Genomic DNA, 20647 nt, shown 5'->3' with positions numbered 1-20647 from the left:
GAATTTGTTTTTGATTATATTTAACAATTATATTGTTTCCTGATGCTAAGTTTTTGCTCACGCTTATTCATGCTTTGTTGACCTTAGGTTTCTTTTTGCAAATGGGCAATAAATAATTATAGGAAGATATAGAGAATGATAATATTGCCTGGAACTAGGAAGAAAGGGAGAAAATATATCAGTAACTGAATGAGTCCATCAGCAATTCATGTCTGAGCACAGACGAAAAGGATATGCATATAAAACACAGGAAGGAAGGAACACAGCCTGATTCCAGACTAAACCACTGCCTCCTGGCAGAGCCACTGCCAGCCCATTCCAGGCAAGGGTTTGTTTGCCTTCTTCCTTGTTCTATCTGGGGTCTTCTGACTTTTGAGGCCTTCTCTCTATGCTTTCTCCTCTTCCTAGGGCCGATAAGCAAGATAAGGGAAGGAAGATATAGAGGTTATGTTCGCAGTCCCGTAGAAGAGTTCACTTAGGCATTCTCAATGGACTGTCATAATTCTCAGCTGAGGACATTTATCCTGTGAGGCTGACCCTGGTGGAGGATGGTCGTTTCTACCAGATTCTGTGCTCCCTGACACTAAAGGCATGCTAGGAACTTTAGGAAGTCATTTCTAAATCCAATGGCAAACTTGTCTTGCCTAGAACAAATCAGTGAGGTGAAGCAGATGTGCTGCTCTGTGGACCCAAGGTTTGCAGCCACCCTGATATGTCGTTTTGCATCTCATCAACATTACTCTCGGTAGTTAAGGGCTCCTCTGAGGCTGGGCTGATGATTTGAATGAACTAAAAGTATGACAACTCGTTATTGCTCTATCCTCAAAATTACAATCACTTCATCGCAAGGCAAGAGAAGCGCTTCCACTCAGAACAGCATTTGAATTAAGTGTCTGAGAAATCACTCTACTCTTCAGTACACTGGTTGGTATTTTTATTTAGGCCCTGGATAGAGAAGAGCAGAAGGCGAGTCAGAGGTGAGGTGGACAAGTTGGGGAGCGACTATTAAAAAAAAGAAAGGACAGAGTGGGAACTGAAATTACACATCCAGATTAATCTGCCCTGGTAACAGCAGTGTGTACAGTCACAGAAATGTTTATTTTAACGCTCTCATAAAATGATAATGTCTAAGTGTTAAATCACTGGACTGGCTCACGTGGATCTGCAAACTTTGTGCCCTTGAAGCAGTCTCCCTCCAGGGCTGCCTGTCCGATTTTTGACCTCAATAGAGAGAAAATGAAATAAATGAAGGGAAGGTTGCAACGGAGCTAGCTCAATGTGACGTGACTTCTACAGGGGCAGAGACATCAAATTTTTGGGTCAAGTAATTTTGTTCATCTCTGGCCTTTGCAGTTCAGCCGTAGCAGCAGGAGGTACCAGCTGGAGGGTTCTGTTCCCCTCTGGTCTGAGTCTATGGCAGTGCCACCACTAACAGTCGGGCTCCTCTCTTGAAAACACACAACTCGCAGCATATTTCTTTTTCTGAGAGTACAGTAGCTATTCTTACCATTCCATGCCAACCATATCTGTTGATTTCTGACATTCACCCATGCTTTAAAAAAAGAAAACAGCTTCAAAAAATCTAGATATTAAAAAGCAAAGAGTATCTCATCTATCTATAAAAGGCAAGATCCACTTTATTTCATTATATTATTTATTTCTTTTGCAGACTTCCACTGTCTCAGACAGAAACCATCAATAAGGCTACTTGCTGGTTAGAGAGCCCAGGAGGACAGGAAAGAGGGAAAAAGGCAGACAGGAAATACTTGCAGGTGTATGAGAACAAAGAAGCGTTTCTGTACTTACAATAGCAGTTGGGGTGGCAGCCAGAACGCAGTAGAGCACCAGAGGGCTGATGAAGCTTTCCTCCTCTGTCCCCGGGTAAGGCTTCATTAAGTCTCCATCCTGACAGAAGAATCCTTGGATATGCACCTGAAAGGTGTCAGTGCATTCGAAGTAGTAGGCAAGCAGCACTGTCCCAGCCATGATGACAAGCTGAAAATACAGCATGGCCACACGGAGACATTAGCAGGGCTTCAGAGTGGTGCTTGCCCCTCAGAGCATACTCCCTCTATCACCCTGCAGCACTTCTGGGGTTGGTATTGCCAAGTGTGAGCGTGCCTGGCTCAGGATGCTCTGGGCTTTGGGATTGTATGCTAGCTTGTCTGCCTGCTAACATCTGCTGTAGGAAACCTCCGGCAAACAATGGACAGACCCCCCTCTGCATGGCAGACCCCAACACGGCTTACAGAGAGACTCAGCTTCTACAGCTAGGCTCTCAAGTATCTTTGGGAACCGAGATGGGAATGTGCATTCAGGTCAGAGGTGAAAGGTCACATGGCAGTGGCTTAAAAGTTGGAAGGATGTTGGTGTGAGAAATTTTATAAATTATTAAAGAGAAACTTCCCATACAGAAAGTTAGGCAGGAGTAAATGACTGAGTAGGCAAAAGAAAGAAGAAGGAAAGAAGGAAGGGAGGAATGAAGGAAGGAAGGAAGGGAAAGGAAAAGGAAAAGGAAAAGGAAGGCTTAGCAGGGCTAGGAAGCTTTTTGCAGAACCATGCCCTCTATTATTAGTAGCTCTTCTGCATCAGGAATGTTTTCTAATTTCCCCCCAAATGTTTCCTACTAGAAAAGCAAGGACTTTGCTGCAGATCCTATCTTACAGACATACAACCTTCACAAGATTTAGACACAATGAGATACTATTTCCTTCTTGACTCATGAATTTTCTGGATGCTCATTAGTGTAGGTAGTTATAAGAAGTATGAGGAATTGATGGGATACAGAAGTTCAACCTTATTTTTCACATCTTATTTGGAACACATCAAAGTGTCAAGATAAAATAGCAATGAAAAAGGTGGGTAGGAAACAAGGCCGTTGGGTTGTGAGATTGTGGAAGCTGAAGACCGACGAGAAAGTAGACTCCCTTGGCTCTCATGCTTTCTCTCTCTCAGAGGCAAGAAAGCTGAGGTCCAGAGAACAGACCTGACTATGGCTGAACTACCTTGGGGGTAACTGATCATGTGCTCAGACAGTGCACTGGCAAAATGAGGAAACTAAGGTGAGGAAAATGCTTTTAAGTGTTTATTTGTTTAAAGGTGCCAAGCTAAGCATTATAGGAAAACAATATAGTCAGGTGTCTTTATACAACTTTAATTTAAAAGTTCACCATCACGTGTGTGAGGCAGTGCCAGGAAAGCCATACTGTTTTAAGGGTTTAGAAACACTGGACTTTTGTTGAGACATAGTCTAATATAGGCTGGCCTTGATCTCACCAAGCAGCCAAGCATGATCTTGAGGTACCATTCCTCCTGCTTGTGATTACTGAGTGCTGGGCATAAGCTGCCATGACCCATTTACTTAGTGTTGAGCACTGAAGCCGAGAACCCACGGCTCTGTGTAGACTAAACAAGCATTCTTCAAAGTTGCATGCTCTACCCTTGAATGTCTCATTCCAGATAAACAATAACAATACCCCTTTCCCTAAACAGACAAAACCCTAAATAATGCCCCCCACATACAAACAATCCTATATTTATTATCCATAATGCAGGATTAAAATTTCACCCAATCAGAAGGATAAGGAAACAAGGACGAGAAAATAGGTCAGTCCTGGTAGAGAGAGGCACTTTTTGTCACATCCTTTTCTGATCTTTTATCCTCAATATAGAAGCAGCCTCACACCTGCCCTGAAGCCTCTGGAGTTGTTTCCATAGTGAGTTTCTCCTGGGGAAATCCCTCTGGGACTCCATAGCAGAAAGGACCATTTTTCTCAGCATCCTTTGGGTTGAGAATACTTCAGTCTTAATCTCACATCTTCTTCTATGCCTTTTACTTTTCTGACTCAGAAGCCCTTTGTATCTCCCAGCTGTTGTGGGTTGCAGGTACAGACTCCTTATCATCTGATCTGAATGTCTTTCTTTTGGCCACTTCAGTCACCACTCTCCTCTTAGGCCAGAAGGCCACATAGTACTCCATTCACTATCCCCTATGCATGACTGGTTTCTGGCTCTAGTGGATTTAGTCTTCTCTTGTCTGATACTTTTTATCCAGTGGCCCTTTCATCACAGCTCCTGACCATCTAGTCAATAGTCTGTAGACTCTCTTCTGTGTCTCTCCGTTCACGAGGTTGTTTATTGGTACGGTTAGTAAGCCACTCACCTTCCTTCTAGCTTCTCTGAGGAAATGAATACTTGGTTTAGTTTCTTTACAGCAGCAGGGGAAAACCTGAAATGGACATGCTTCCTATAAGACCAAGAGGTAGGCAATGGAAAGCAGACCCTGCCAGACAGGGTCCTTGCCTACAGTTAGCTTCTAAGTCCCAGCTGTGCACTGGGCTTATCCTTGTGTGTTTCTTCCACATTGCTAGAAGCGCATTTCTCCGTTTCTCAGTTTTATCAGCTCTTAGACAACACCCAATTGGACAATAGATGGGATCTATGGGAGGCATTTCAGAGCCAAATGAAGGAATGGCATCTAAATTCTTCTACTGAGAAAGAACATTTTGTTTTAGTAGGTGTGTTTGTGCCCCCCAGTTCCTTTTGAGGAAACTGAAAGTGAAGTACACACCACACACACACACACACACACACACACACACACACACACACATGTGCACACATGTGAGCAGAATCAATGCAAAGGCACAGAATAGAAAAAATATAGAAATGTCTCAATGTTAATGTCAAAATTAACTAACTGTAACTAACAAAACATTCCAACGTCCTGTACCTAAATTTGAATCTATAGGATAAATCTTGAACAGTTGCCTGATTGATGTAATCTTGAAGCAGTGTTCAGAGAGAAATGAATCAATGAATGAATCATTTCCAAGACACAAAGACCAGAGAATGGTTAAGGCTTGCTGGATGGATGTAAGCAGGAACTCCAGCAGCTTATACATAGGCTGACCCACCAGAATGATATAATTTGCCTTAGCTCCTTTCCCACTGAAACAGCTAGAAACTCATTCCTGCCATTGTCAAGCAATTCTCGAACTCCCCACAATGTTCTCTACTGCCCTTTAGAGGAGGGAAAAGTTGAGCAACTCAGAACTCAGTTTGTACTCTTTTTTCCCACTGAGCGTTCTTTGGTGACAACAAAATAAAAAAGAAGCCATTCCTGTTGTTACAGGAACAGAAACAACACAGGAGAAGCTGTGTCCATGAGCAGAGAGGCCTGCCCCATTGCACCAATGGTGATCTACACTTAGCCATCAGCTATCAGCCATCCTCCCTGTCCTGGATCACGATTCATCAATGTCAAGGCTTGTACAACCAGTGCCAGCTGGCACTTGTATCATCTTTTACTCCTTCCTGTGCCCATTTAGGGATGCATGGAGGGAGTCCATAATGTTGTTGTCACACAAACAGATGGTGTGACTGAGCCAGACTGAGCACTGGTGGAAGAGGTGAAGCTGTCACAGTGACAGAGGCAATTATGGATGAGGGATGATAATGAAGTGTAGGGAGAGCACATACCAGGGACCTGTTCCAGGCCTTCTGCCCTCAGAACAACAGTCTAATACAAGAAAGTGCATAGCCTGATAATAGTACCACAAGGATTTGAGAGGCAGATGCCAGCAGAACTAGAAACCTAGCTTCCAGTGGTTGATAGTGCAGTGTTTCTACCCAGATCTCTGCTGATTAAAGTCAATGTCACAAAAATTTGGAACGAGAAAGTCAAAGTCAAACAAGTAAGCATAAAAGTTTAGAGTAATTGTAGATCATTGGGGCATCAGGGCTCCTAGTAGTAGTGATGTGTGTGTGTGTGTGTGTGTGTGTGTGTGTGTGTGTTTGTGTGTGTGTTTGTGTGTGTGTGTGTGTGTGTGTGTGTGTGTGTGTGACAGAAGTAAAGCTAGAATGAGAGGACTAGTATCTGGTGTCAACTATAGGGGAGTACAGAAGACATCAGGGAACCTTTATCTTCTGTAGCCACCTTCCCAATTTTTGGGAGCAGCTGGGAGAAGCACAAAATTCCATCACAACCCTACTTGAGACAATGAATATTTCCATTTATAACAAGGCTTTTGGTTCTAAGTTGGTAATGCAATACTAATGATAACAAACTGACAACTCTTAGAGGACCTGCCCTTGAACTCAGTTTTAGACATGAGAGCCAAGATTTTACAACACTGGGAACAGATCACGTGATCTGTCACAGAGAGTCACCTGATCCCATGTAGGATCATGTAGGTGGCCGATGAAGTGGTAGGGAAGCGTGTGACAGAAGACCAGGGAAGGGGTTGTTGACTGGAAGAAAGGTAGGTGCATTGAGGATGGAGAAGACAGCACACTGTGTGTAGCAGATCAATTGTGGTGTGGCATCATGAATACATACTGCATTCATAGAGTGGAGGAGATGAAGGAGACTTGTGACAGAATAAACACTGCCACAGTGCTTAGGCAGCATGAACTCACGTTTCTGTTGCAAAGCAAGGCCTTGGTGAGAATTCCAGGGAATTGCACAGCACCCACTCTCTAGTGTCCCAGGCTGAGTATAAGGAACTTCAAACAGCATCAATGGAAATGAAAACAAACGTAGTAGGCTGGAAGGGAAACATATGAAGCAACCAAAAGCAAGCTTTGGGGAGACCTTCCTGAGGACCTTACGGTATGCATAGCCCTTCGAGAAGGTCTGGAGGGTAGAACACCAGAGACAAGAGCTGAGGGATAGAGAAAGAGGAAAAGAAAAAGAAAGGGAACAGGAGATGGTAATGGTATAGTATATATGAATCCTGGAAACTGTTCTAAGAACTTAACATAAAGTAACTCTTTTGTTTTGAAACACAGCCTCAGTTTTACTCTGGTGGTCCTCAAGCACATGGACTCTGGTTCCTCCTGCCTCAGCCTGCTGAGCGACTATAAGCACAAACTACCATGTGAGCACATGCATGGAGTCTAAGCTTTGTCAGCCTTTATGGAAGACATATTATCATTTTTCATTTTAAGGATGAGAAAGCAGATACAGAGACATTACATGAATTATATAAAGTCGCAAAACTCACATGTTGAATCTGGGATGGTTACTTGATGACCTTTCCACATACATTTATGTAGCCTGGGGAAAAAGTCAGACTCTAAATGCACTATGTACATGCTAAGCTATGTGGAAGATATTACTTTATATAAATGCCTCAGGGATCATTTTCCTTATGTGTACAAAAGTTAATAACTGTTTTATGATCGTCTACTAAGGCATGTTTACCTACCACTGTTTTGTTTCACAAAGGAAGTATCTTAACTTTCATAAAATAAAGTATAAGAAGTTGGAACAGAAGAAGAGAGGAAATTATTTCAGTGATAATAAAATAGAGATAAGAATTACCCTCTAGATGCAGATTGTCTAATAGTCAATGTCATGAGAAAAACCAGGTTTCTTAATATGAGACAAAAAACCAACCAAAGAAAAAACAACAACAAAGCAATTGCTTCTGTCAAGTAGAAATCCATACAGAAGTTCTTCCTTTGGATTTTTATGAAAAGGTTGATGTATTAAAGTAACAACTATTGATGCTATTGTTTAAGTGCGACATCATATCAGATCACAATATTCTTAATATGGACAGAGCACATAGCTCAGTAGTAGAATGCTAAACATCTGGAAGACTCAGAGTTGAAGCCACCGCATACCACATGCACAAAATGTATGTTAAAGTTCATATAAGCAAAACCCACAAAAGTGATAGTGTGAAATGGAATGAAGGGGGTGGGCATTCCAGTTCTGTGCCCTTTGACCCTGACAGCAACGATGCAAAGAAAGGTTAAGCGTGTGGGCTCATTGCTTTTACTAGAACCTAACTTCTTATGCCTCAGTTTCTACTTTTGTAGAATGAGTTACTAATATGGTGGTATCAATTTCTTAAGTTGTCATGAGGATTAAATGAGGAGTGTGCATCACATCCTGAGAGAAGACTGCTTTCTAGAATCATGAGTGGAATACATGAGTTTTTGTGCTTCTTTATAACTAGAGTTTTCCTCAGTTTAGCTTTACAGAAACAGAGGGTAGCAATGGCTTGGAGTGTATCTTTAAGACAACAAAAGGAGGTCAAGGGGATACAGATCAGAAAAGAAGAAGTCAAAATATCACTTTTTGCAGATGATATGATAGTATATTTAAGTGATCCCAAAAGTTCCACCAGAGAACTACTAAAGCTGATAGACAACTTCAGCAAAGTGGCTGGGTATAAAATTAACTCAAATAAATCAGTAGCCTTCCTCTACACAAAAGAGAAACAAGCCGATAAAGAAATTAGAGAAACAACACCCTTCATAATAGACCCAAATAATATAAAGTACCTCGGTGTGACTTTAACCAAGCAAGTAAAAGATCTGTACAATAAGAACTTCAAGACTCTGAAGAAAGAAATTGAAGAAGACCTCAGAAGATGGAAAGATCTCCCATGCTCATGGATTGGCAGATTAATACAGTAGAAATGGCCATTTTACCAAAAGCGATCTACAGATTCAATGCAATCCCCATCAAAATACCAATCCATTTCTTCAAAGAGTTAGACAGAACAATTTGCAAATTCATCTGGAATAACAAAAAAACCAGGATAGCTAAAACTATCCTCAACAATAAAAGGACTTCAGGGGGAATCACTATCCCTGAACTCAAACAGTATTACAGAGCAACAGTGATAAAAAACTGCATGGTATTGGTACAGAGACAGACAGATAGACCAATGGAACAGAATTGAAGACCCAGAAATGAACCCACACACCTATGGTCACTTGATTTTTGACAAAGGAGCCAAAACCATCCAATGGAAAAAAGATAGCATTTTCAGCAAATGGTGCTGGTTCAACTGGAGGGCAACATGTAGAAGAATGCAGATGGATCTATTCTTATCACCCTGTACAAAGCTTAAGTCCAAGTGGATAAAGGACCTCCACATCAAACCAGATACACTCAAACTAATAGAAGAAAAACTAGGGAAGCATCTGGAACACATGGGCACTGGAAAAAATTTCCTGAACAAAACACCAATGGCTTATGCTCTAAGATCAAGAATCGACAAATAGGATCTCATAAAACTGCAAAGCTTCTGTAAGGCAAAGGACACTGTGGTTAGGACAAAACGGCAACCAACAGATTGGGAAAAGATCTTTACCAATCCTACAACAGATAGAGGCCTCATATCCAAAATATACAAAGAACTCAAGAAGTTAGACCGCAGGGAGACAAATAACCCTATTAAAAATGGGGTTCAGAGCTAAACAAAGAATTCACAGCTGAGGAATGCCGAATGGCTGAGAAACACCTAAAGAAATGTTCAACATCTTTAGTCATAAGGGAAATGCAAATCAAAACAACCCTGAGATTTCACCTCACACCAGTGAGAATGGCTGAGATCAAAAACTCAGGGGACAGCAAATGCTGGCGAGGATGTGGAGAAAGAGGAACACTCCTCCATTGTTGGTGGGGTTGCAGACTGGTACAACCATTCTGGAAATCAGTCTGGAGGTTCCTCAGAAAATTGGGCATTGAACTGCCTGAGGATCCAGCTATACCTCTCTTGGGCATATACCTAAAAGATGCCCCAACATATAAGAAAGACACGTGCTCCACTATGTTCATAGCAGCCTTATTTATAAAAGCCAGAAGGTGGAAAGAACCCAGATGCCCTTCAACAGAGGAATGGATACAGAAAATGTGGTACATCTACACAATGGAATATTACTCAGCTATCAAAAACAATGACTTTATGAAATTCGTAGGCAAATGGTCGGAACTGGAAAATATCATCCTGAGTGAGGTAACCCAATCACAGAATAACACACATGGTATGCACTCATTGATAAGTGGCTATTAGCCCAAATGCTTGAATTACCCTAGATGCCTAGAACACATGAAATTCAAGACGGATGATCAAAATGTGAATGCTTCACTCCTTCTCTAAAAGGGGAACAAGAATACCCTTGGCAGGGAATAGAGAGGCAAAGATTAAAACAGACACAGAAGGAACACCCATTCAGAGCCTGCCCCACATGTGGCCCATACATATACAGCCACCCAATTAGACAAGATGGATGAAGCAAAGAAGTGCAGGCAGACAGGAGCTGGATGTAGATCTCTCCTGAGAGACACAGCAAGAATACAGCAAATACAGAGGCGAAGCCAGCAGCAAACCACTGAACTGAGAATAGGACCCCCGTTGAAGGAATCAGAGAAAGAACTGGAAGAGCTTGAAGGGGCTTGAGACCCCATATGAACAACAATGACTACCAACCAGAGCTTCCAGGGACTAAGCCACTACCCAAAGACTATACATGGACTGACCCTGGACTCTGACCTCATAGGTAGCAATGAATATCCTAGTAAGAGCACCAGTGGAAGGGGAAGCCCTGGGTCCTGCTAAGACTGAACCCCCAGTGAACTAGAGTGTTGGGGGGAGGGTGGCAATGGGGGGAGGATGGGGGGAACACCCATCAAGAAGGGGAGGGGGAGGGATTAGGGGGATATTGGCCCGTAAACCAGGAAAGGGAATAACACTCGAAATGTAAATAAGAAATACTCAAGTTAAAAAAAAAATAAAATAAAATAAATAAATTAAAAAACAAAGAAACCCTATGGCTATTTAAATGCAGCTCTGTGCCTTTGAAGTGGCATGGAGTTAAGCTGCAGTGGAGAAAGACATCTGGTTGTGATATCTGGGGAACCTGATCAAAATTGCATATTTGAGTTCGCTGCCCTGTCTTTAAGAATTACCAAGGCAATGTAGGTAAGAACATGATGGAATGAAACTGCTACCATTCGAGTAACAGTAACTTCCGACCACATGCAGACATTGACAATATTCAGTATTAACAATATTCAGTAGAGCAGGTTGTGTTTGGGGACTGTGGTGGCTTTCTGTGGATAAAAGAGCTTTAAAATTAAGTCAAAAGAAAGACAATGATACGCGATCATCAACCAGGTAACACGATGGCATAAGTGTAAATCCACCATCTCTGTGATACACCCACCCTGTGAGCTATTGTCACAGAGAACAGGAAGGACTTTCCCAAGCTCTCAGGAACTTTCAGTGAATGGTAGAGCCTGCGGGAGTGGAACCTCTAGTGCTATTTCACTACCCTTTTACACTGAACACTTGTAATTAGCAAAATGAGATGATGACACATGCCAACTGCTTAGCACAATGCCCCGAACTTGGTAAAGGTTCAGTTCCTTCTCTTGCTTTTAAATATCTATCCTCTCCCCACCCCACGCACATGATTTCAGTGTGAGAGTCAAGGTTGACTCCACTCTCCTTTCTTAGCTTTGAAAATGCGGAATTCCCTCTCCTGCTACTGCTTTCTGACAGCCTTGTGTTTTTCCTTTCCCTCAACCTGACTCCTAAATGATGGCGCCCTCCAAAACTCTGTCCTCCCCACCTTCCTAAATTACCTTTCCCTTCTTTCTCATTTGGAATTTTCATTTCTTTCTGCCACTTCCATCCTCAACACCACCTCCAAATACCCTCCGGTCTTGCCTGTTTGGTATAGCCTTCCCAGCGGCACAGTGTTCACAGAGGCTGTAGATGCGGAAGCTGGAAGCAGCATGTTTCTTCCCGCTTGTATTCTCTCTCCTACTACGATCCATCACCACTGTTTCAATAGCAGGTAATCTCAGTGCTGTCTTAGGTTCCTCCTTCCTCCCTTTGAACTACACCATAGCCAGCCAGTAGCCAACATAGATGATTTCAGAGCCCGCTTGTATTTATCCCATTTTCTTTGATCACGTACAGCCGCCTTACCCATGATTCATGCGATCTTACCTACGTCACTGAAATTCGTTCTGTCTGCTCTTACAATCTTTGGGATTTCGGGGCCTCTAGACCATCATTGACTCTGCTGTTAAACGGTTAACATCCTATCCTGCCTAACCATCAGGCCTAACCATGAGAGGCTGAGACAAAGATTTTACCATGAGCTCGAGGCCAGCTTGGCCTACATAGTGAGTTTGAAGTATTGCTTGGCTACAGAGTAAGACCTTGTCTTAACAAATATACTGGAACATAATTACCCTGCGCGGGTAGACAATGTCATTCCCAGAAGACATTGGTTATTAAAGGGGAACTGAAATGTGAGGCACAGGCTATTACCCTGTAAGTTACGGTCAGGGAGGCATCACAGGTCTGCAAACAACATGGGATATTACCATTGCTCTTGGCTAGTCACCGTAACTATGTGTTAAGGCTCGATTGTGGAAGATATCTCATACTTTGGCCCTGGGACACAGTGGAATCCATCTCAAATTGATTAGGCAATTTCATCCCTGCTGATGGAGAAAAGACATCAGTGTAGAGCTAGGAGCAGTTGGTAGTTTCTGGGACAGGAAGGATAGTTCTTTTTGGAGGTTGTGGCCACTGGGAGGATTCTAATGTTGCAGTGAAATCAGCAGATTTATGAAAAGAGACATACAGATTCATTCTCCCTCTCCCACCACCCATGTAAACATAAAAGCAGCGACTGCTTACAAACCACCATGATATTGAGCTTTCCAGCCTTCAGAATTATGATGAAGACATTGTTGTTGTTAAAGTCACTTTCTGTGTTGTACTTTGTTGTGCAGTATGAGATAATACATGGCTGTTTCGATAAAATAAGCAACTCTATCTGAAGCAAACACAGTGGTTTTTGCCCTTCACATGTGTTTGGTGAATGAGATCCCCCCCCCCCACACACACACACAAACAGAAGCACAGTCTTGGCCAGCAAGGGTGATGAGCCATCCCTCATTTTGTGGACTATACCTACTGCGTCTCTTAATTCACTTTCTCACAAGGACAATGCTTAAATAACCAATGAAGGATGGGAAGATAGTTCAGTGTTAAACGCACTCTTCCAGAGGACCTGAGGCCAGTTCCCAGCACCCACATCAGGTGACACATGGTTTCTAGCTTGTCAGGGCACACGCATACACATGTGAGCATACATTCACTCAGACACACAGACACAGAATAACAATAATTGTTTTAAATAGACCGAAAGCAAAGACCACCTGTGTATATTTAGTCAGCTGGATATTTTTTCTCTGGTCTATCATATTGCTTTTTCGTTTACTGTGGATTACATCAATACAGAGTTCTTTTTAAATTTTTTTCTTTTACTGGATTTTTTTAAACTTACATTTTAAATGTTATCCCCTTTCCTGGTTTCCCCTTCAGACACCTGCTATCCCATCCTCTCTCCCCCTGCTTCTATGAGAGTGCTTCCTCACCCACCCACCCATCCACTCCCACCTCACCTCCCCACCCTGATATTCCCCTACACTGGGTCATCAAGCCTTGACAGGAACAAGGACCTCTCCTCCCTGTGATGTCCTACAAGGCCATCCTCTGCTACATATGTGGATGGAGCCATAGGTCCATTCCTGTGTTCTCTTGGCATGGTGGTTTAGTCCCTGGGAGCTCTGGGGGTGAGGGGTCTGTTTGATTGATATTGTTGTTCTTCTTATGGGTTTGCAAAAACCCCTTCAGCTCCTTCAGTCCTTCCTCTAATTCCTCCAATGAGGACCCCATTCAATAGTTGGCTGTGAGCATCGACCTCAGATACAGAGTTTTAATGGGCAGATTTATAGTTATATCAGGGGAGAGATAAATATGGGGAAGAAATTAAAATTAAATGGGTCATAAAGTTTTCTTTTGATATCCTGCTACTAGAATTTTGTTTGGTTTTTCTAATTTAATCAAATGTATGGGTACATAGAAGGGATGCTGACTATATAGTAGTACAAAACTGGCAGGCATAGCTTTCATCTGAGAAAGCCCCATGAAAATGGAAACGAATGCTGACATTTGGGAATGCTCATCATAGATTAAAGTAAGGTCCAAGAGCAAGGACATGGCAGTGAATAATTCAGGGCTTGGGCAGGCTGTGGTCTGAAATGCTCAGGGACCATGCCTGTCCTACGGGCAGCCTCAGAACTGAGAAAGAGCAGAGCTCAGCATACATTACGTGCATGAGAAAGTGTGAGCAATGAATGAGAGTGGGCAGAACGAGTGGTCTTGGAACAAACACTTCTAGACAATTTTTGGGAAAAGGTGGGTGTGCTGATTTGAATGAGAATGGCCTCCATAGGTTCGGATATTTTAATGCTCAGTCATTAGTTGATAGACAGTTTGGGAAAGATTAGGAGGTGTGGCCTTGGAGGAGGTGTGTCACGGAGTAGGATTTGAGTTTCAAAAGCCCATATCAGGCCTAGTGTCTCTATGTCTGTTTGTCTGTCTGTTTCTGTCTCTCTGTCTGTGTCTGTGTCCTATGCCTGTGCCTGTGCTTGGCTGTCTGCCTCTCTCTCTCTCTCTCTCTCTCTCTCTCTCTCTCTCTCTCTCTCTCTGTGTGTGTGTGTGTGTGTGTGTGTGTGTGTGTGTGTGTGTGTCTGCTGCTGCTGTAAGGGGAGAAACTCCAAATGGTATTGATGAACAGTCGGCCTAGCTGAGCTCCTCCGATGGGCTGAAAAATGCCAGATTTTATTGCTGCATTGACTCTTTTATTTTGCAAGGCTTGCATTTGTCTTCCCTCTGCAGAAGATGCCTGGCAGAGGTCTCTGCTTATCACACAGTATCTATTGCTTCCTTAGCGAGCAGTATCTATTTAACTGGAAATAATTGTTTTTATTTCTATTCTAGATTAGCGACTTTAAAACTAATTATAGCTGCAGAGACTCTGACTACTGAAGGTACGCAGAGTAACAATACTGACTGATGATTCCTTTGCTCTAGATGAAAGGAACTGGACTTGGGGCCCAGGAGACAGCACAGTCAGTAACAAACTTGCCATGAAGCAGGAAGACCGGAGTTCAGACCTGGGAACCCATGTAAAAATGCTAACCCATGTAAAAATGCTAACCCATGTAAAAATGCTAAGCATGAGGCTGAGAAGATGGCTCGACATTTAAGCTCTCTCACTGTTCTTGCGTCGGACCTGGGTTCAGTTCCTAGTCTACACATAGTACCTCATAACCATTTGTTACTCTAGGTCCAGGGGACGCCTTCTGGTTTTGACAGGCACTACCCATATGTAGTACACATACACCCATGTAGGTAAAATATACATATAAAATTGGAGATTAATAAATAAATACCTGGATACTGGCATGAGTTTGTAAGCCCAGTCTAAAGAGACTCAGCTGGATCCCTAAGTCTTGTAGGTAAAACAGCTTATTCAGCAAGCCCTACTCCTTATAGGCTGTGAATAAATGCACACCTCACTTTGCTCTATTAAGGACGAGAGGAGTCCCACGGGCCTACTGGTTAACCTCATGTGAGATTTTCACCCAGATTATGTTCTTGCATATTTGAGGATTGCATATTGAAACCCACAGTCCTATGTTCTCTTGCGAAACTGACTCGCTGGCCTAGAGCTGACTTAACTAACAGTCAGTTTCTGAAACAGCCTAGGTCCATAAAGTGCTTCCCAAACTTTGAAGCAGGATTCACAGAGCATGAATCTTATGGACCATTTGAATTCAGAACATAAAAAGTCCAAGTCTATAGAGCTGCGCTGTATGGCCACCCGAATTCGGCAACACTGTGAACGCTAAAAGATTGTACACACATGGAAGAATGAAACACTCACCCAAAACGAACAGCAAAGGATGCCTAGGAAGGAGGCACAATTGTAATTGTAATGGTTATTAAATTGCTTGCTACAATTTATGGTCAGGCCTATCCACACTCCTCAGATTTTTTTATTCTTAAAAACTCCCTTTTAGCTTGGTTTCCAGTATCAGACATTGAGCAAGCCTTTAGTTCCAGTTAGACAGCTGTTGGTTCCTCCCAAGATAGAAGGGCTGTTATTGCGCGCCTCTGCGGATATCTTCGTGGTCCAGTCACTGGTGTGCTTCATAGCCTACATCTGGGTAGGACTACCAACTGCTCATCCGCCTCGGCAGCTGGCATAGCATCTTCTTATACAATGAAGGCCACCTCTCTCTCTCTCTCTCTCTCTCTCTCTCTCTCTCTCTCTCTCTCTCTTGCATTTCACAATACATTTATTGAAGCATCGTATTTTCCTGATAGCTTTTCACTTTTAATGCTTTTATATATTGTTAAAATAGATTTGTAAAGGACTTACAGTAAATTATTTTTTGTCAGATTTGCAAGAATTGTGCTATTGCGGTATTGATATGTCTTTGGATTTTTTTCCCCTTGTAAGCTAAGGTTCGTCATATACCCAGTAATTTTGGAAAGTATCCTGAACATTTTATTTTATCTTATTTTATTTTTTTATTAACTTGAGTATTTCTTATTTACATTTCGAATGTTATTCCCTTTCCTTGTTTCTGAGCAAACATCACCCTAATCCCGCCCCCTCCCCTTCTTGATGGCTGTTCCCCTCCCCATCCTCCCCCCATTGCCACCCTCCCCCCAACAGTCTAGTTCACTGGGGGTTCAGTCTTAGCAGGACCCAGGGCTTCCCCTTCCACTGGTGCTCTTACTAGGATATTCATTGCTACCTATGAGGTCAGAGTCCAGGGTCAGTCCATGTATAGTCTTTAGGTAGTGGCTTAGTCCCTGGAAGCTCTGGTTGCTTGGCATTGTTGTTCATAAGGGGTCTCAAGCCCCTTCAAGCTCTTCCAGTTCTTTCTCTGATTCCTTCAACGGGGGTCCTATTCTCAGTTCAGTAGTTTGCTGCTGTCATTTGGAAGGCCACCTCTTAAGGAGTGAATTTCAACTCGATTCCTCCAAGTACTGCGTCTGCAGTGTTCGGCGACTTGACGTGGTGCAGCTGGCTATTTAGTACACCAGTCCAAAAAGCTGGGGGTGAAGCAACTCATTCTGCATGCAGAGGATCTAGAAGTAGAGGGGCCGGCTTGGAATCTGCTCTAAATTCACATATATTCTTGGTTTTGATGCTCAGGGTCTTACTTTGTAGGAAGGAGAACCAGTGGGTAAGGTTAAGGACAAAGTGAGCAACATGGAGGCTTTGTGGTTAGCCTTCAGATATTACTGCCACAGGTGACACCGTTCTTGACAAGGGACAGAAGGATCTTTCATATATCAATTCCAGTCAAAAATGTTGAAAACAATGAGAACTTAAAAAACTTCCATGGTCTAATCATCCAGAACACTAATCCCCATTCCAAAGACAAAAGATGCCATGGCATTTCTGATAGCTAAGACATCTGTGGCAGATTTTATTTTTGATTGAATAAGTCATTTAAAGGGGGTTTGAGTGAGCTGAGAGATGCCTCATTAATCCACGCACATGAGGCCTTCTCAATCTTTCAAGAAACGGTTGAAGGTATCCCACGTATAATTTCTAAGGGAAATGTAATTTTCTTGCCATCTTAAAACTTTCCTTCATTTATAATTGAAAGAGGTTTTCAGTATGAGAGCTATGGGCTTAATCAGCAGGCACAGCCAGTGCACCAAGCAAAGCCTGACTTTCCAGCAGTTGTACAGCCTACGATTAAATCATCCATGCAGCTGTGGCTTTCTGAGTTCTTAATTGGCTTTGGGAAGACCAGTAGAATTCTGGCCTCATGTGTAGCCTCCTGGCCTCTCACTTGTCCTAACAAATCAAGTAAGCACTATGCTATTACTTACGGCCGGTTCATGTTGCAGTCATAAATAGCCACGTTAAAATTTTAATGTGTGATTTTGCCAGAAAAGATGACTTACTTAAGGATTTAAATGTGGATTAATTGCCTTAGTCTAAGGATTACATTTGACAGGTTTTGCCGGTGGAATATTCTCAAGGCTCACTGGCATTCCCAGAAGTATATTTTAGCATACAATCTTTTACACTTACTTATTCCTCCACAAGGCACAATTATTATCTACTTCTAGAATATTTATAGAAATGTTTGGCAAACTGGATGATGCATGTTTTGGTGAACCCAAAACAAAACAAAAATCAAAAATCTGACTTACTCCTCCAGTCCAAACTATGAGAATTTTTGTTTGTTATTCATAATAGGAGTCCTTTTCTCATCATGAGCTTTTAAGTCTGAGATCTATTTAGAAAACATTGCTTTGAGAAGTGATTTCCATATCACAGAGAGAGCAAATCTAACCCTGGACATCAGGCATGCCAAGCAGAGCCAAATGTTAAAGATGACGACTGGAAGAAGAAAACTGAGGTCCATACCTCTTCCCCTGTTTGCTTTAAAGTGGTTTTAAACGGAAGCATTGCTGCTGTTTTAATTCCCCTGAGGAAAGGAGCAGGATTCTTTTCTTTCCTGGCGCATTCATTGCTACTTTACTTGGAAATGAGGCAAAATGAGAAGAAAAGGAAGAACTCTTTTCCCCCAAACAACTAGTTTGTCTTTCTTTTGAATTAAAACAGGTAGATTCCCCCCATTTCAGAAAGACTTAGATGTTCCAGTTTTCTGTTAGGATAAGCAGATAAGGAGTTTCCTAATTTCCATTGTGTCTTAGGTAGTGCCACATCCAAACACAGGCGAAGACGAGAGACTCTCCCATCCCTGGGGCTGGCTGGCAGGCTGTTCCCAGGGGCTAGTCTGAATCTGCTTCCTTCAGGTTGCATCTAAATGAAACCAATTATCCCGTGGAAAGCAATTAGGTGGCGACTTGATATGAAACTTTCATCCCACAGTTGTGTGCTAGCCACATTTCATCTCAAGTTATTTAAATCTTCATAAGCATGTGGATACCATGGTGGTGGTGGTCTCGTGTTAGCAGAGGGGCACCGTAAACCAAGTACATATTGAACTATTTTTATTATCAGATATCCTAATACATTAATTTAAAACTAAACCGTCACCAGGTGACCACAACTTGCTGCCTATTTATTTTGCCAGACTTTCTATTTTTCCCACACACAACCCATACCAGATTTAATATACGTGTGTGTGTGTGTGTGTGTGTGTGTGTGTGTGTGTGTGTGTGTGTGTGTGTACATATTGGAATCACATCCCAGGCAGTTCTACAGATTTGTTTTCTCTTAACAATACACTGTGACTGTCTTTTTGTGTCAGTACACGGAACTTTATATATCTACGTCTATGCTTCTCTTTGCCTTCTTCTACCACCGCCATTTCTGGCTATGGAGTCCAGATCATTCTGGGGGTGTGCTCAGGGCCAGACTCTCCTATTGACTGCTGTGTTGCATAGACTAGGTCCCTGACTTAGGATGAAGTGGGGAGACACAAATAGCAGCAAAGAGGAGAGTGTTGGAAGCTACAGTCGGTCAAATTTGTGTGTATATTTCAAAGGAAACCACCAAAGGAATTTGAGCAGAGTCATGAGACATGTCACTGAAGAAGGTAAAACTTGTAGAAACTTGTAGGAGACTGTAGCCGAGGCTTGGAGTAGAGAATTCAGGATTGGAGCAAAGATTGCTTACAGGTCTCATCTGGCTTTGAGAGGACCTCTCTTACATATGCCTTCTCTCGCATGCAGAACAAGTTTGTGTTAACCTCCTTAGGTCTCTCATCTACAAACAAGTATAAGAAAAAGATCCCCATGTATAGCTTCTTTTTTACTGTTGTGAAAATATGAAATGAATCATCTCTAAGTTTTTCTCGAGCATTTACTAAAGAGCAACCATAAGGATACTAGCAATGCACAAAGTGGTTTCGACTCGGAACAGGAGACACTGTACTAAAAGATCTGAGGCTAGGTGAAGAGAAGAAGCTTTATTCCAAACACAAAATTTTGAGATGCTCTTCACAGAAAAATGACAACAGCTTGAATCAACGGAAGTAGAAATGATAAAGCATGTTGTGTATGACTCCATCCATAACGCCAAAGAACACATGGGACTCTCTGATTAGTTGCTATCTGATATTCCAACTGTTACCAGATGATTAGAAATGGCCACCCCTGAAGATACATGCACAACTACATATTAAAATTAATATAAAGATGTGAGGTAGAATATCATGGGGGTTTAGAATAATTCCTGAATGATTCATGCACTCATTAAAGTACTCCAAATTCCCAAGACAAGAAAGCTCTGGTTCCCCAGTATCTTCTCATATAGAGAGACACCCAAAGGGAAAGGCAGCATAAACTCTGTCAGACACTTGAACACCAACGGCTACTTTCATTTTGAAAGGGCTGGATGACTTCAGTAGATTTGACTATCCCTTGCCACAGGTAGCTCTCTAAATCTCTTGAGTTAACAGCATCGCTGCATTGTAAGATTTGGTGTACTCATGGTGACTTTACCAAATTGGAAGCACCGAATGAAGCAAATGTCTTTCAATTAACTTGAATTAGGTCATATTGTCCCCAAATGCACTTGGTTAGGAAGATGTTAAATCGACCTAATATTCCTTAAAACCACTTTTCCGATTAAGATTTGGCCTCAGAGAGGCCCTGTTCAGCTTCTCGTGTTTTGAAGGGATTGCCAGCTCCACCACAGGAACTAGAACTTGGAGTCGCTTGAACGGTTTAGCATTCTCTGGACACATATGTCAATTTCTTAATGTACTTTCTAAGTTGAAATAAGATGAAAACAGGCATTAAGCCGCTTAGAGATCTGAATTAGAAGAACAATTACCCTAATACACGTGATAGGTAAAAGCTCTCTGAGCCAGAACCTGTAATCTCCCTGTTCTCATGAAAAGCTGTCATTCTAAGGACAGCCTTGCTTGATTGGAGGCCATGAAAGAGATTCTCTGAGCCTCTTTTCTGTTATCCTTGTGGACTGATGTATGTTCCTTTTGAAAACGATCGTTCCACTTTGA

General features: G+C 42.3%; 1 protein-coding gene across 1 annotated transcript in view; it reads right to left on the bottom strand.

Annotated features, from left to right (window-relative positions):
* The window catches only part of Plppr1 (phospholipid phosphatase related 1), a 287822-nt gene that overhangs the window by 48011 nt on the left and 219164 nt on the right, over positions 1-20647 (bottom strand). The window contains exon 3 of the mRNA NM_201271.3: positions 1807-1995. Within this exon, the coding sequence (NP_958428.2) occupies positions 1807-1995 (189 nt within the window). The remainder of the gene's footprint in view (positions 1-1806; positions 1996-20647) is intronic.

The sequence above is a fragment of the Rattus norvegicus genome, chromosome 5 (assembly GCF_036323735.1).
Source record: "Rattus norvegicus strain BN/NHsdMcwi chromosome 5, GRCr8, whole genome shotgun sequence".
NCBI lineage: Eukaryota > Metazoa > Chordata > Mammalia > Rodentia > Muridae > Rattus > Rattus norvegicus.
Note: the sequence above shows the minus strand (reverse complement) of the source record. Positions and strands in the feature narration are given on the sequence as shown.